Source organism: Anopheles nili, chromosome 3 (assembly GCF_943737925.1).
Source record: "Anopheles nili chromosome 3, idAnoNiliSN_F5_01, whole genome shotgun sequence".
NCBI lineage: Eukaryota > Metazoa > Arthropoda > Insecta > Diptera > Culicidae > Anopheles > Anopheles nili.
Window position 1 is genome coordinate 66757535 of NC_071292.1, and position 18094 is coordinate 66775628.

The 18094-nt window shown below is 43.1% G+C and overlaps 1 protein-coding gene across 1 annotated transcript in view; it reads right to left on the reverse strand.

Moving 5' to 3' along the window:
- The window catches only part of LOC128724850 (gamma-aminobutyric acid receptor subunit alpha-4), an 83731-nt gene that overhangs the window by 13989 nt on the left and 51648 nt on the right, over nucleotides 1-18094 (reverse strand). The window contains exons 2-12 of the mRNA XM_053818572.1: nucleotides 14739-15458; nucleotides 13951-13968; nucleotides 13468-13556; nucleotides 12090-12176; nucleotides 10942-11006; nucleotides 10655-10875; nucleotides 10497-10579; nucleotides 10137-10277; nucleotides 7842-7916; nucleotides 6062-6214; nucleotides 1576-1790 (exon numbers count right to left, since the gene is read on the reverse strand). Coding sequence (XP_053674547.1) covers nucleotides 1576-1790; nucleotides 6062-6214; nucleotides 7842-7916; nucleotides 10137-10277; nucleotides 10497-10579; nucleotides 10655-10875; nucleotides 10942-11006; nucleotides 12090-12176; nucleotides 13468-13556; nucleotides 13951-13968; nucleotides 14739-15458 — 1867 coding nt within the window. The remainder of the gene's footprint in view (nucleotides 1-1575; nucleotides 1791-6061; nucleotides 6215-7841; nucleotides 7917-10136; nucleotides 10278-10496; nucleotides 10580-10654; nucleotides 10876-10941; nucleotides 11007-12089; nucleotides 12177-13467; nucleotides 13557-13950; nucleotides 13969-14738; nucleotides 15459-18094) is intronic.

An 18094-nucleotide genomic window follows, 5' to 3' on the forward strand; every position in this document is an offset into this window, starting at 1 on the left:
AACAAGCAGTACTGAAAAGTGCACGATGGTACATTCGGAAGAAGATTAGAAAAATTGGCAAGCAGAATTTCTGTTGCACGGAAAAGAAGGATAAAAAGAAGTGGCAGAGAATAGAGAAAATAACGCAAATAGCGCTCAAGAGAAAACGAAACTACGATGAAGAGTAAAATACGACTTGCACAACGATTAAAGCGAGTTGAATAGATGGTTAAGAAGTTGTTTGCAACAGTGGTTAACAATTTGTGACGGCATTGTGATGCAGATTAACTCTGGTAACTATTTAAAAAACGTGTGTTCAGGCGATTGATGTAATATTTGATAAGACACAGTGAGGTTTATATCAGTTTATATCACTGCAGAAACGATTGAGAGAGAAAACCGACTTCGTTCAAACCCTTTGGAATGAGAATTTTTGTTATATATTTTCATATGGTCACCAATAAAATCCAGACCCGGCGGCCGGCAAAAAAAACCCCTATGCGAAAAGTTTCGGTTAGCGGTGAAAAAAACGTCAAAACATGAAGGATACCAAAACGATCCTATCTCTCGAAGAAATAATGTTTTGCACGCGAAAGATAAACAACGGCATGAAACATAAACATAACCCCGCCGACACAGTGGCTACGGATCGCAATGGAATAAAATATGAGTAAAGCAAACGATGCGAAACAACACAACAAAATGACGGTACGGAATGGACCGAGAAAAGAAAACACATAAATAGTGGCAAAAGCTTCCTTTTGACACACACACACATACACATACGGTGACTGGCAAACTGAAGGATGTGGATGGGGAACACATACGAATGGGATAAACGGTGCAGTGATCATGTGATAACGAAAATTAAAAAGAGCAGCATAACCGCCGAAAGAGTGGGGTGTGTGTGTTTCGAATATAGCGAAACTTGTCCATTCCCATTGGCGACCGGTAAGAAGGATAGGAAATGAAGAACAAGAAAGATAAATAAAGTGAAAGAGAAAGAGAGAGAGAGAGAGAGGACTGGATGCGAAAGAACTACCAAAGGTTCGGCTGAGTGTGCGGAGAATGGAGCGCAAGAGGGTTAAAATGTGTTTTCGAACCAAAAACGGACCCAGGAAACACGAGGCAAGTCGTTTGAGCCCCGTTACGTTTTAAGCGGTTCTGTTGAATTAATTACTTCTGCTTCGCGGGCGAGGTGCATTTCAGGGTGGGTGGGGGGATGTATTTGTATGTGTGTGTGTGTGTATGAGAGGATGTGCAAATGTTTGCTGTCGCGCTTTTTTCGCTGCCCAGCTTTGCATATATGGCCCTATTAACAGAGGTTTCTGTTGCTTGAGAGGAAAGGCAGGTGCTGTTAGGTAGGGACGTGAGAGAAAGTATCATCTTTTCCGTTCGCCTTTTTATAAAGAGAGATAGATAGAAAAAGAGAAAGAGAGAGAGAGAGAGAGAGCGCGCGAGGTCGATATATATATATATGGGAGAGGATGAGGAACATGTGAACAGGATATTGGGGTTGCAGCTTCCTCACCATATTAATCACAGGAGAAAGGGAAATGTTCGACATTTAATTTGTGCTGCTAGTGGGTACATTACCTGAGTGACTGGATTCTCTCCCGGTCTATATACAACGTTGTGCAACGGTCGCTTCCGGCCGACGTAGTTAACGCAGACAAACTCCAGCAGCGAGGCGTAGATGAAGCACATGCACACGCCGTCCCACACGTTCATCGCCGTCAAATTCGATACGACCGGCAGTGTGCTGCGGAAACCATTTGAGGTTGTGAAAAAATTCAACATGGTCGTTACACCTGCGTGAGCGTGATCCCAAACCGTCCGATGGAGGCGCCCAGTCATTCAGTCCGCGTCGCAGTACGTGGCACGCGACGGGAATGGGGCGCGATAGCAGCGGTGAGAGAAAGAACGTGAAGGCGGCAGAAAAGGAGAGAAAAAGAGAATGCATTAAAAACCGAAACCGGTCATCGCGAGATGCATTTTTAATGAGCACGTCGCATTTTTAATGAATCAAAGTCCGGTCGTCTGTTGTCGCCATGAAGGTGCCGTATGATGAGCGGTTACGAAGGGGGAAAGGGACCTTTCGGAAGCCCGTCCCAAAGTCATCAGTGCGTAGGAACGTGTACGTCCGAGAGTCTGGGTGTGTTTATGCAAGTAATTTGTGCATAGCGCATGAAGCTACCAGGCCGAGAGGTCGGGTTGAGTCGGGCGAGTGGTGTTAGTAGTTACTTATTTTTCTTTCAACTTCTCTTTACATCCACACCAACAATTAAACACACAAGCACACACACACACACACACACACACACACACACACACGCAGATGCAAACACAGAGCCACAATAGATGGTGAAGTTTATGCACGTTTTCTCCTTTCACGGCTCGGCTGGTGCAATGGGTGAAATGAGGGTGAAAACACACAAAATTATGGCACAAACCATTAATGCACCACTGCACAAAACCCCACACGCCATGTGCAGTGGAGCACCGGAGCGAAGTGGGAGAAAAGTGCCGTGAAATGATGCAGTCGATTTAGCACGCCCATATTGCGTGCTGGTGCCGTCATTAATAATCAAACACGACTTGCATTGCTGTTGATGCACGATCTTTTCGCGGTTATGCATATGTGGCCTATCGGCTTACGTAAATAGGGCGTTATTTTTTTTGAATTATTTCATTGTACTTGTTGGCGGTGACTGATTACCGTTTTTCGTTTGCTTTCTATCAGACAGGGAAAATTGTAGAGAATATTTGGATTAAAAAAATTCTTATCACCTACTCTACTTTGCGTTACTTGACGTGATTTAATGCAGCGTTTTGTATGCAAAGATTTATCTTATAAACAATGATGTGTTCCAAAAGAATCTCTCTGGACCAACTATACACGAACGTTTGCTGTGAAAAAACACCATTCATTAGGATGATCGAAATTGATTTGACCACTTAACCGCATCCAATTAAAGCAAACATTGGCACATTTACAACGAACGGTCTACGGTTTGTACCATCATTCGGCTCGTATGTGGTCATCCACTCATAGGATTGACGCACACAAAAACACTTTCAGCCAAGTCGATGATCCTTGACACAGTTCTACGCAGCTAGCGCGGGTACTGAACTTGACGGCCAAAAGCCACTGGTCAGAAACGGCAAGACCGTCTACCACTCCCGCTCAATTACCCTTACCGTTCCTCTGTTAACGGGTGGTGGCGAAAAGCGAACAGGCACAATGTGTAGGGTTTTTGCCAGCAATCAGAAGGACCACCATAATGGGCTTGGCCGTTGGTACGAGGCAGCTACGGTGTTCACTTGGAACTGATCGATGAATGTTTTGGTTACTTCCGTCGCTTCACCTTCCTTAACGGTCACCTACCGTCACCGATCGTCAATCGAATGGCAAATGTTAATGGCCTAGAAACAATTATGTTCCTGCAAGACGGGTATCAGTTATGTACACGCATAAAGAGAGAAAGCGAGCGAGAGAAAGAAGCAGCTGTTATTGAAGGTTAAATGCTACGAGAACCACTGGTAAACACTAGGGACACTTATTATTTACAACACGAAATATGCTTCTATGTAAAAGAGCTAATAAAAAGCTCTGTATGGTGGTACATTTTGGTTCCATGCTCTGGTGGTAATTATATTATAATTATGTTTATGTACTTGTGAAGTACAGATGTTTGTCTTGATTCTGTTTCTTGATGGGGTTTCTTAGTTTATTTGTTTAGCTATTCAAGGATATTTATTTATTACTTAAGCGTTTAAGCTATGATTTGTTTATGTAGTTTTAATAGCGTCAAGAGAAAGCTTTTACGCTAAAAAATATAACATGTGAACTATCATTAATGTCTTTCATCGGCATTACTGCAGGCATAATGTTACCACACCATGAAAAACGTATCGCTTTTGAGCTAAGCTCAAAGTTATTCATTTCAGCTTAAATAGGATATTTTCTATCCCGTTGTGCATCCCAAAAAACTACCGACCGTGAGCGCTGTAAGAGCGAGAGACAAAAGCGAACACATAGGAACAAACGACAGTGAAGCACCACACAAGGACAACACATGAATGTTGGAGATAGGTGAAAGGGTAATACAGACACTTGAAGAACAGTAAAAGGCACGAGAGAAACAAGGAAAGACGGTATACGGAGGTGCGTTTGACACACATAAAAGGCACGTGGAAGTTGGCGATGTTAGTACGCAGCAGATGCTTTTTCACATTTCCTTCTTTGGAGCACAGATCGGTAAAAAGGTGTTGGCAGTGAGTAGAGGGCGTGAATGCAGGAAAAAGTTGTGTGGTTGGATGGTTAGTTTGTTTTTTTTTTGTGTAAACTTGTGGCTGGTGGGTTTTTGTCATCGTTGTGTTCGCTTACCTATCATGACCCGCGCCGGGACCGCATTCCATTCGAGCCAGAACGTGATAAACGATGAGGTCACCAGTATGATGCCCGGTATAAAGACGGTCGTGAAATAGAAGGCTCGATCCCGCGTAAACATAAGATCTACCTTCAGGCAACTGTAATTACCTGTCGTCGTTGGTTGTTTGGGCCGATTGTGTTGGTCGCCGCCGTTGCACCGCACGTTCGAGTGGATAAAGTTTGTGTTATAGTAATGTTTTTGAAGAGAAAACGAATGGCAAGGAGCGTTGTCGAAGAAGTTAGAGGTGACACGCATTTTGGGGAAGCGTGTAAGTGATTGTGTCAGAAGCACGACAGAAGAGAACGAAACGGTCACGATACGCCGTTGTAATGCAAGGGATGTTGGTGTAATTGTTAGTGTGAGAGTAGAAATACGTTCGCGATTTCCGCACCGCAACGTACACAAGGTTCATTGGTACCATATGTGTAACACACAGGACACGAATTATAAAAAAAAGGATTCAATGTCAATAAACGAGATTAAAAAGAAGTTAACGTTGCAGTATGAATACGAGAGAGAGCATTAGAGAAAGAGAAATAGAAAGAGAAAGAGAGAGAGAGAGAAAGAGAAGAGAATGGGGATGAAACGAAAATTTGAAGCATTTCTTTTGATATGATTTTTTCAAATTTAGAATTTAAGATTTCATTTTTGTAGACAGTAAATTTAACGAATCAATTTCAGCTTGTTCCGATCACTTATAATAAACCACATTTACATGAAATGAAAAATCTCAACCAAAATATGGTCTACCAATCAAGAATATGCTCGCATAATTTGTGTTGTATAATTGGTAGTCGAATTCGTCGAATTGAACGCGCGAAACTATGAGCATTTGGATTCGGCATGAAATCAACGAAGATCTTCAGGGGTTTGGAGGATGCACCATTTACAGGACAAACGGAACCAGAAGAATCTTTACGTATAGGTTTAACGGAACAGAATATGTCGAAAAAACACTTCATACACGAGATTGTCTTACCACAGCGGAATATGATTTTATCAAGACCAGAGTGACAATGGAGGCGCCCAGTACTCGGTGGAAATTGAAGCAAATTGCAACGTACCCTCAAGCAGGATCCCTGTTGAAATTATTTCGAGTGATTTCAAATACAAAATGCGAAGCAATAAAAGTACGCATGAACATGTTTTGCTAATTGCTTAATATTTTTTCGCAACAAGAATGGAATCGTGCAAGCAGACTGTTAGCACGAGCAGAATCCGTAAGAGAAATAAAAACGAGAAATTGATGAGAAAGGTAAATTAATCGATTTATTTCTCCCGCCATGCAACTTGCGATCGAGAGATGGGAGGAAAATAAGTTTGCGCAGACAGTTCAGCGTGGAACGGCGAAAGCGAGAAGTAGACGTGAATCAACCTGGAGCTTGGCGAGTTTGTTTGTGCTTGCGCTCCCGGTTCTACACGCCACTCGCCACTCGTATGTGAGCGGAGCAGTTTCGTCCGTTGTTTGCTTGTTAGCGAACTAGTTAGTGTGTTTGTCAGCCTATCGATCCGTCCGGGTCGGTTCGCGTCCCTGTCCGTCGCGTGGTGCCAGTGTTCGTCCTGGCGGCGTCAAGCCGCACATGCGTTTGGTACGCACGCAGCGACGATGAGAATGCGATGCATTTTTTGTATGTTTGTACATTTACCTATCATAGAACGGGCCGGGACCGCGTTCCATTCCAGCCAGAAGGTGATAAACGATGACGTCACCAGTATGATGCCCGGTATAAAGACGGTCGTGAAATAGAACGCTCGATCTCTTGTAAATATTAAATCCACTTTCAGACAACTGTAATTTCCTACACACATACAAGGAAATATACACGCACACATCGAGAGTACAGTTTTGGAGGAGGAAAAGAAAGAGAAGGTTTCATACGGTCAGCCATTTCCGTTTTGTTTTGTTCCACGAGTATCACTAAAGCTGCGTTATGGATACATAGAATGAGTTTTTTTTTTCGTTTTCGCGAATCACGGATGCAATGCTGATGTTTTTTTGGCACTACCATGAACATACTAGAGAGGAAAGTAGATACGGCACAATACAGAGTGAAGGGAGCCACTGAAAAACGGTAGTAAAACGGCAGAGGGATGGAAAAAGCTACCGGGACCTGAGCACAAACTTACAAACGAAGATTCAAACCAAACTCATCGAACTCATAATTTCAGAACTCATCAAAAATAGCCGTCCATTGGTTCACTCGGGTTTAGCCATGCAGAATGAATGAGTTAGAAGAGAAAGCTCGGGCTTGAGCTGAGAGCTTTTAAAACGGTAACAAAGATTTCATTCCAAAAATTCATTCAGAAACTATTCCACATGCTATTAAATGTATTAAAATCATTTTAAATAGAACAGAAATCGAATGTGCGATAACTTTATATGGTATTTAACTCAACTAATGAAATTTTGACCGAATAAAAAAATAAACGTAGATTAGACTGAAATGATACATCAATTCAAAAATTGATAAATGACAAAAATCAAAGTGCATGCTTCACTAAAACATCCAACAAAATTTCATAAATTTTGTCTAATTAAGTATAATATTACATACACATTAGGCATTATATGTCACATCAACAACTAACGTGTATGTTTAGAAATATTTCCTATACATTATCAAACACATTTGGTTTATCTATGGGATAATATACAACACGTTGGAAGGAGCTTGCGTTTATCGTTAAAAGACAAATCGAAATAATGCATGGCACTATTTTTGTGTTTTGCTGAAAATATGGAATATTTAACGAAAGATTTCTTCATGGATGACACATAAATTGATATGAAATGAACAAGACGACTTAAATTTTATCTCATAGCAATCGAGAAACGCTGAAAAATGGAACGAACGACAAGAACATTGAGTGTACGATAGCTGTGCTATAGCTCTACAGTTAAACATGACGTATAAAAACCACTAATCGATAAACTGTCGATTTGTTTGGCACATTGTAAAGGAGTTATGTTTCTGTTTTATGATATCTTCGTCAATGGATTTTTTTAAGTATTTGAATTTAGTTTAGCATCATAAGCGTTAATTCCACTCGACACGAAGATCTGGGAAAACCATCTCGTCTAGAGAGTAGGAGATAGTGCAGTGTGCAGGATATAGATGCTAGCTAACTCGAGAAGAGGCCGATATCCATTCCGAATCGCAAAACAAATTGAATGAGCGGTAGTCCACGCAAACCAATCGAAAGTGGCACGAGAAAAAATAAACAATAACACAAATGAAAATCAACGTAGGTGAAACGAAAAGTGAGCGACAGTAGCCCGAACGGAGTTTTCTACGACTAGCAGAAGAAATAAAATGAAACGAAAAAAAAAACATATAAACGGCAGGGTGATTTGCTTGGACGGGCATACGATTGGCAACGGGAGGATAGAAATAGTTTCAATGGTTTTTTGGTTGTTGTATGTACCTTGCTCCTCAAATCGTCTCTGACATAAATTACAAAGAAACTCTTCGTCTTCTACCGACAACGTTTGTCCTTCGGCTGATGAAGAAAATGTTTGCACGTGCATTATGTCATTGTGGGTTGTTTACACATAATTTAAAGTTGCACAAAGAGGTTGGCGCAGTTGAGTTGAGGGTGGTGTTTGTGTCCGGGTCAGGGAGATCTCGGGAAGGGTGTCTGGGAGCGTTCGGGGATGGGAAATTCTCGTTGTACAACGAAATGGTGTTGTTTGGTATTGATATTTCGATAGAGCGAAGGTAAAAAGAGGAAATGAAAATATATAAACATCTTACGGTTTTTGAAAAGCATCATAAAATTTGAAACACACTTCAGAAGTGAGACCACAAGAAATAGATGCAAAACAATTTTAATCAAACGTGAAAAAAATGCAGTGCAGAATAAAACATAAGAAGACTTCGGAAATACCTGACGTTTTTTTTTGATTCTGCAAGTTACTTCGAGAATACAAACTTACTGATGAAAATTAGGAGCTCAATAGTTGAAATGTTTTAATGTTTGTTAGTCACATCTAGCAATCGTCGTTTCAAGGTAGTTTAAAGTAATATTGTACATTTGATAGGATAATGCTGCTTCAAAACGGGGTGGTCTTTTAGAGAGGTCACATAAATATGAGACTTACTATTAGCAACGCCAATAAAAGGACCGCTATGGCAAAAATTATCACCAAAACTGTTTTCGAGCATGCTATCATGATTTCCAATTAGCGGAGTTAATTTAGAGTGGCTGCACTGACCGATGCTAATATGGGCTTCCATTTTACAAATAATAAACCAAACGTTACAGCAGCGGGGGAAAAGCCTTTGTTTGAAAGCTTTTGCCCACGCAAATTTTCAATTTTCAGACCCGACCGCTGCGCTTGTCACCTACTAGGGTCGAGGCAATTTACTTAATCACATTCATTAATTAATGGAGCGGAGGCGGAAACGGGTAGAAAGCGGGAGCGAATAATTTAATCGCTCAAACGGAAAAAATACGACACCGCCATTCCAGCGCGAGCGGAACCCGAGGAAAGCATGATAAGACGATAATAAAATAACGAGGAACACATAACAAATGAAAAGTAGAAATGTAGAGAAGAATGAAAACAAACTCACACACACACACACAATTAAATAAATGAACGTCTTTCCGATGCATGGCAGCACTTCATTTACGGCAGCGAAAGGCTCCCGAGAGGCGACAGGGTTCGCCTTCGCACTTGATTCACATGGCTTCATGCGAGGGGTTGAGGCTTGTTTAATTTGTGATTGAGCGAAAACGCGGCGCGCGTAGGAGGTTGCAATAATTTGCACTTTTGCGCCCGATTACTCTAATGGTCCGAACCAGACCTGCCGCTCCTGACGGTTGTGACGGCTTAACCGAGTGTTAAGACGTGGGCGCGAAATGGACTAAAGGGGGCGAATTTAGAGGGCATCTCAAGGATGCTTACGACAAGCTCCTTCCAGATTACCGGTAGAAAGTGCACGACAAATCATACCAGAAGCAAGAAGAGATGGAAAGTAATATAAAAAACTAAAGGAAAACTTGCTCGTCGGCAAAGGAAGAGTTGGTTATATTCATTCACTTCAAAGCCGTCTACGGTTGAGATAAGGATAAATAATTATAAATATTTGAATGCTTGAGTATAGATAAATTGTTGGTCGAAGTATTGAACCAATAGTTACGAAATAAAATATCAAAAGTAAGTGAAATACGGAATTTGAGAATATTGAAGTAATGTACGAAAAAAAATAATATAAAATTTGCTTTACAAAGGTATTCTAAAGTAATGATATTTTTAGACTTGAATATTACCAATCCATCATGGGGCTCACAAAATCGTAAAATTCTACATTACATTGGGGTGCAAACTTAAACTGTCTTACGGGTTAACCATAATTAAAACTCAACCAAATGCGCAGTACCAGAAAGAAAAGAAGAAAAATTCTAAAAACTCATACTCCGGATGCGCGTTCAATAAACCGTAACTGTAGAAAATGCATTAAAAACTCTCACTTGAAGAACATAAAACCATCCGATAGAACCGATACGCAAATACAAACCCAAGGAATGTGTGATCGGAAACTCCCTCTGCCCCAGAGAACAAGCATCGGCCCTCTCCGAACGGCCGAAGGGAGAGGGCAGCACTTTGGCGGGGTGGTGGAACACCCCATCCTGCCACGCAAACAAACACGCACACAATCGGAACGGAGACGGAAGGAGGAAAGGGCGCACGAAGGACCCAAAACGTTCGCTTACCTCTCCAGCTGGCCTTGATGGGACAGGCGATTGTTTGGTTCTGTATCAAGTACGCATTTAGAGTCGTCAGCGAAGGGCTCTTGCGAAGAGTGTCCTCGTCGTTCTTCCAGACGTACGTTATTGCCGATTGTTCATACGATACTGGTGACGAGAAAACAGCAAAACAGATGATATTAGAACATAAGAAATCGAACGCAGAAAGTCTAAGGTTGAGATCACTTCAACGAGAGAAGCTTACGTGAAAATTCGTATGCAATACTAACGAAAATAGTGAAAGACTTAATAACCTAATCACTTCTACTGACATAAGCGATATGTGAAAGGAACGACAACGGAAACCGTTGACCCAACGATACTTACTGCTCTCCAACGCAAACGAACACAGTGGATCATCGAAGGGAAAGATGTTCAATCGGCCTTGACAGGACAGGATGAGATGTCTCCTGAAAAGGTAAAGCAAAAGTAGTAACACACCAATAATTTCCATTTTGTTTCAATCGTTTGTGTAAGGTACCAACCTCATTAGATAATTAATCGTGCCATTGCGGTATATCCGGAGCGCAAAGTGCATCGGTATGATCGGATCCTTGAAGTCCCCGTGCATGATGAAGTACGTGTCCGGTAGCCAGATGTCCTCGTGGTGGTGGATCGCGTTCAGATACTCGTATTGTGACTGGTTGGCGTATCGAAGCCGTGGGTCGTACCATTGTTGCTGCAGCAAGAACTCGACCTCATATTTCTGTCCGGGAAGAGACATTCGGGAGTGAGAATGCAACGCAGACACGCTTACCTAGCCATAACCTACCAAACTAGACTCGTCAGGTGACGCTAAGCTTAATAGTAACACGCTCACGTTCACAGTCAATGTACCTGCAACGAAATGCCGGCATAATGCGCTTATCAGTAACCTCGTTTCGGCAGCTCATAATTCTAATGTATTTAATTGGAATAATGTACGATTGAGAAAAAAAAGTTTCTTAAATCGTCCGCGTGCATTCTGCATGAAACTGCATACGTCTACTGGCTAAGTGGCGGTTAGAAATTGGAAAGAAAATGTAATCCAACGGCTAAAAATTTCACAACACAAAAACAAACGTTGTTCCCACAACGAGAGACACGTCACTCGTGTTTCTATTGGTGAATTATATTGCAAAATTAAAACAACAATAAAAAATGCACCATCTTATTTGTTTACTACGGAGGGTGAGTATCAAAATCAATCAAAATTGTGCTTAAACTTTCGTAAAACAAAGTGCGGAGAAAAATTTGCAGCGCATCATTTCAATTGTACAGAATTCATGTTGATTGGTCTCCCAGTGTTGTTAGCATATAACCGAGCTGATCACGCAAATGTGTATCATAGATGATTAACGTCAGTTTTCTGGAAGGTATTCTGATGAAATAGCTCATGATTGCAGCACGCAGCAAGCCTGCAGCTTTACTGTTTTACTGCTTTACTCGCCGCAGTTCGTCAACCGTTGCGGGTTTGTGAAACGAAAGACGCAATGTGCAATGATCCACCGCCATATTTTGGGCTGTACATGCGGGTGCAGGGTTGAACTCGAGGCTAGCGCAAGCGGAAGGACAACAAGGGACAGCATATGGGTGCAGTGGAAACCAAAAACGCAACCAAAAATGAATCTGGAAGGATGCAACCTACAGCTGTAATGTAATATCAATGCCATTCGGACATTCGGAAGCATTCGGGAGTACACGTAACTACGCACAATAGCTACCGGATGGTTAATAGGAGCATGGAGAACGGGAAGATGGATGAACAGAAAAATGCAGGCAAGAGGGAAGCCCACGGAACGTAAAGGCAAAATACACTCAACGGAACAATGTACGGACAAAATTACTAATCGGGTGGCAAGGAAGAAGGAACAAAGAGTAGTACAGTAGCGGACGAAACGGTAGCAGACAAATTAAGGGCACAAGGGAAAGCAAACGGACCACGATTCTGGGGTCGTCCTGGAACACGCATATCCGGTATGTGTTTAGCCATTTCCGGCGTGTGCATGCCACAGCAAAAATCCGCATCTGCAAAGAGGAAGAGAGATAAGAAGAAGAAGCAAAACACGAGTTCGAGCCGAGTTGTTCTTTGTGTCGTTGGTTTCTGAAGGGCACACGGCATGTAGGACGTGGCAAGTGTGGAAGGATAGTAGTTGTGTTTCTACGCTCTTATATGAGCTCTTGTTTATGCGTGTGTGTTTGAGTATGTATTGAATGGCTGTAGGTTTTTTAGGGGTTTGTTTTGTTTGTTCCGAGATTGGAAGACGGATTTCAGGGGGTAAGGTCGGGCGGCTCGCAGCGGTTCGTGCGGCCAAAGATTCATGAAGTTCCATTGTCCCGATCCCCTTCGGTGGGGTTAATGTAGCTGTGGAGCTGAAGCTTTGTGAACTTTCGGTATGCAAACTACACTGAATAATGAGATGCATCATGAAAAAGGCGAAGCCTGTCTGGCGAAGGAAACACATTGCGCGGCATTGACATTGACAAAGGGCGAACGAAAAATGTTGGCACCGCAAAGGGGTGGAGACAGCAGGAAATAAGCGCTAAAGAAGCAGAAAACAACCAATTGAAAAACACATTAAAAGGGTCAGAAATTTTGGATAAATCATGCCGGTAAGAAAACAGAACAAAGGACAACAGTACCAAACAGGAACACAAATGATGCACGGGTAAAAGCAACAGAACTATCTACCCATCAACGTTACTATGGAGTGGCGAAAAGAAATTTGATGTATAAAATGAAATGATAACTAAAGCTTCGTGATCGTACCAATCGTGAGTGAAATGGAGTGATTATGTCACCGATTGGATGCGTGGAATATAATTCGATCGATTTGTTAGAGATAAAGTCGATAATTTAATATCTTATGAGCGACTATAATTTAATAGCTATAAAACAACAATATGGGCATCTTAGTAATGATCAATACGACCATCTGCAGGGTATTACTAATAATGATTCAATGAGTGAATTTTGTGTTAGCATGAAATTAATTTCAATAATGTGGATGTTATGAGTAGGGGCACCTGTTATTGTGCATATTATTAAAAATTAATTCGCTAATGATGCTTCAAAAAGTACATCTGTACACGGATCGGAATTATCAACAAAAGGTTTTTTGTAAACAAAACCGAAGCAAGCAAAATTTCCTCAAAAGTGAATGTAAAAATAATCAACATAAACGAAGATCGTAGCATTTTTCAAACTTCTCTTAATTTCTCTTCCTTGTGGTACTACCGTGTCGGGCAGCACTTTCGCGTTTATTCATCGCTCTCACCCGAAACGTAAGTAGACATCGTGATAAAACGTAATACTTACCGTCCACTGGTGGCAGCAATCGCTTATCGTAACGCTCGTTCGTTAACAGATGATCTAAAATCTCCTTATCCGACTTTCCTTCGGCGAATCTGCGGGTGCCAGAAAAACAGTATGCATTAATCCTCTAATGTACAGTCCATCGTATTCGAACGAATGACGCTAACGGTTTGGAAACGTTTCGAACGCATGCACAAAACTAAATGTAGAAACCATCGAAACAACAGAACGGATTACAAGAAGGCCACCGAAGCACCAACTTTCATTCTTATTGTTACCACGCGCCGCACGGATGAGGAGCACGATCGAGCGCGTTTCGTGTCCTGGTGAATGGTACTGATCGGTGAATGCATCGCTACCGTGGACGGTAGACCAAAAAAAGAAAACGGTGCTGAATGTTTGTTCGATTAACAGGCCTTCGTATTCGACCCGGACAAAAAGTGGTACGAGTGGCTTAGGGAAAACTCTACGCGCTATTGTATTTACCGAACTCTTCCTCTTCTGCTAGGAAACGTTTAGAAATGCCGTAGAGAAAACAGAATACGAACATTAGAATGTATGATGCGGTAAACTCGCGTGATATCGCAATTTGCATACGGCAAACTAACAGTTAGCATACACTAGGAGCAGCTGGATGGCATTGAGCGAGCGCGTTCTAAGGTATGAATTATGCACTTCTTGGCTTGGGTTCAGATCCAGGTGCGAGGCGAACCGAGTACCATTGAGCCGTAAGGGCCAGGTATGACGGATTGGTTTGTCGCATGGCTAATGAAAGCTGGTAGGAGGTTTGAAGTTGAGCCTCGTATGAAATAAGTAGAAACAAAAAAATGTCACATGGGATGAACATAAGCATAAACATTTGTCAACAAAATGTATTCCAAATCAACATTTAGGCGTTTGAATGATTGATGCTAACATAAATGACAATTAGGGCATGGGATGAATTGTCACAGAGATACTAAAGCATCCAAATGCATCACGTCTGGTTGTGATACCAAAAACAATGAAGAAGCAGTTGGAAACTTTTATGAAAAGATAACAAAATCGACAAATAACCAGTTGAATGGAATCCGAATCCGCAATGATCATCGATGAAACAATACAATGAAACGATCAAAGGACATAAATGGAAATGATCGAAAATCAAGAATCGGACGACGAGGTGGCAAGATGGCCGCCGTCCACTAAATGACGAGTGACAGATGTCAGATGATGACAGCGATGCGACTAAGCAGCCGAACGAATAGTCGTGGGCGACCGCGCGGAGTACTTACATTGGGTGCGCTGTGTCTGAGGCAACTGTTGGTATCGTTAGATAACATAACGCTAGTAGTACACTAGAGGCTGCGTATAAACAAAGTGAATGTCTTACAAGATGGTGGCTGCTGGTAGTGGCGGCGGCGGCGGCGGCGACGGCGGCAGGCTTGGCAGCAGGGGCCATCCCATCCCGAGCGTGGAACTGCGCGTCCCGATGCGCATCGTGCGCATTCCTTCGTGGACTGGCCGCGGGATTGCCGGGCCCTTTGGACGGTGTGACGTCGAGCGTTCTTAGACTGGTGACACTCGAAGGTGGCGACGATGGTACCACCGTGGGAGGGGCGGGAGCGGCATGACGGCTGAAGAAATGGGACAGCTTGTCGAGCACGATCGCCGAATAGCCGTCGAACACGGCCGAAGGGTTGAAGGACACGGGCCACCGAGGCACGGTGGCAGTGATGGTGCAGGACTCACTTCTTCGGTGATTCGTCAACACGGCTTGGAGAGGTTCTGCTGCCAGGTCGGGTCCTTGCGCCCGATGGGGAACCGGGCCGGGCGATTCCGGGGCTGGCGGTGGGAGCCGGTTGCTGATGGTTGAGGTTGTGGTCCGTGTTTGACGGTCGTCGTCCTGTGGCCTACGTTCGGTTGCCCAATTCCGCTGGCAGCGGTCGGCCGGTTCTGCTGGTCGGTGCTGCTGGAGCTGCGCACTTTCGCACGGGAAACCCATATTATGACATCTGCAATGGGACGTGATGCAGCGGAAAATGAGTGCCAAGTTTCGTGCGAGGCCGAGCGAATGGAAAATTCGAAAGAAAGCATGTTGAAGTTAAATATTCAGCAAACCGTCAACGCCACTCAAACCCAGCTGATGCACAGGTTTCGCATCAATCTCCGCATTGAGGTCCAGCTGCAAAGCAAGCCAGAAAAACTGGAACTAAAGCGCCGGAAAGAAAACGCAAAATCGTTAAATCCAAATTAATACCGATTCGATTACGTAACGACGGACAATTTCGGATTGTTTGGTTTTTTTTGCCGTTTCGCTTCGTACCGCTCGCTTTCAACGGCGTAATATAGCAGCAACTCATGCGAAGAGTTAAGACGATGTTCATTAACGATAATGCTGCTTCTTGGAAGTGGCCACAGGCAGCAAAAAAAAAGCCACTTCAAAAATCCGACTGGCACGAGGCCAGATGTGCGAACCTTAACAATTCCGGCACGAATACCGTTCTGATGGAGAGGAATGCTCAGGCAGCGATGGAACTCGAAGCCAGGAGCCGTGCATGTTGAGCAGTGGTCACTTCGTTTATTACGGCGATTTTCTCTTAGCTGGATTACGAAGATTACAGTCGGCTTTGCGGTAGTGGTTTTCGAGTAAGAGTGGAATTAAAATATTAATAAAAGTATGTCTTTCTTATGAAGATTACGGAATGCACAAAATAACTTGCACGTTTTTTTTAAACACATAAAAAGAAACGTTATATATTTTTTTGCCAACAGGTCAATCATTCTACTAAACCGTTTTGGACCACCGTTTTAAATCAACTGGCAATTAGACAAATTTTCAAAAAACCTTTTCTGCGTGGAGCCCTCTTAAAACTAAAGGGTGCTTCATCCAGAGGAAAAACTTTTCATTTCCGACCATTACCATTATCCAACCGGCATTTTTGGAAAGAAATGGTCAATCGTAAATTTAAGGGATGGAAAAGAAGCACTCCATCTCTGACAAAAAAAAGCTGCCTCAAAATTCTTTGCTACCGGAATCGAAAACTTTCAATCGATGCCCACCGAAAGAAAAGGAAACACTCGGTCACCAAACTCGCTGCCCGAAGAATGCGCAATGAACTCCATTCACTAGGAAAATCGATGGGAACTTGGCCAAAGCGGGGAGGTTAGCTTTACTTTGTTCATTTTATTCCTTCGGTTCTTTATCGAAGCTCCTTCACAATGTTGGGGATCGATTTGTGGATTTTCCCTCGCTGCAAACAACATTTCCCGGTTACGTTCGCGCGCGATGGATAAAAAAATTTCGCCAATCCAGCAATTTAATCGAGAGCCGGTTCGGGGAAAAACCAAACCGAAACGAAGCGCCAGAGTTCGTGTGTGAGAGGGCTGCCTCATGATCGATTATTTGACCTCCCACTCTGGGCAGAACGGTGGATGGCAGTGTTTGATCGAACGAATAATAAAAGCACCCTCTCTATTAGCTGATTGTTTTCGGTAACGAGATTCCACTGCGTTGTTTCGTTTCGGTTACTAAATAATCGTCGCAACATGGCCACTGTTGCGGAGCTTCGGGGGCTACGATTTGCACACTCGAGGGTGCCGAGGTGGCCAGTAGCTCATAGCACCCTTCGGTGCGATGATCGAGATATAATCTTTAATTGCTTGCTTAATTGCAAAAACCAATGCTCGTTCGTCGACGCAAATCAGTGATTGAACTCTCCCGGGCTGCCATGTGCTGCAGGCGGTGAACGAGAGTACTTAGGGCTGTTGTCTGATCCTTCTTTGGGTGCGAGCAGCAAACCACCCTTATCTGATTCAAAAGCGAGCCCAGAAACGGACCCTAGCGGTGGGTAATTAGGATTTTTATTACAATCATGCCAGTTCCAAACCGGTCAGAGAAGTCAAACGATTGCCACGAAATGCAAATGATGTCCTCAAGACACTTGGGAGCGGCAAAAGCTCGAGCCTTTTCCGTTGAAGCAATTTCAATCTAATTAATTTTATCGCTGCGATCCGATCCGGCAAATCGGTGTCCGATGTCATATCCCGCACCCGCGGCCCTGGATAGGATTTATGAAGGAGATTATCCACCAGCAGGAAGTTGAGGTGGATCGTTTTTCGTATTTTTTTTCGTTTCAATTCCCTTTCTACGATACTCCACCGAGACGGCTGGGATCTGCATGATGCCAATCAAATACCCATCGTAATGTTCGAATCGCGCTTCGGGGGACAACAATTTGTCCGGTAATGTGTGCGTTACGAGCCGGCATAACGGCCGTACGGAAGGACGCGTGTCATTTTGTAAATTCCGAAAATTAAATCGCACGAAAGGACGTGCAAAGGTCGCTCGCATGTTGGCACAGTGTGGCGGAAATGAGGCGGAAATGAAATTATAGACGCTGCCGGGACAAACTGTAGACACATTAATCAAACGATTAGTTTGTAATGCGCGACTGGGTCTGACCCTGGTCAACAGGGTGGTGGACTGTGGTATGATACATTCGCAAAGTATCCGCAGGATTCCGGAGCTCATGTCGAGTGGTGGAACGATGTGTGTCTGGTTGGTGTTATCGTAATGAAATTAGTGGTGTAATTAATTATCAGAGTGACTGGTATCGATAAAATTGCACATTCCCGCTGAAAAGTGACT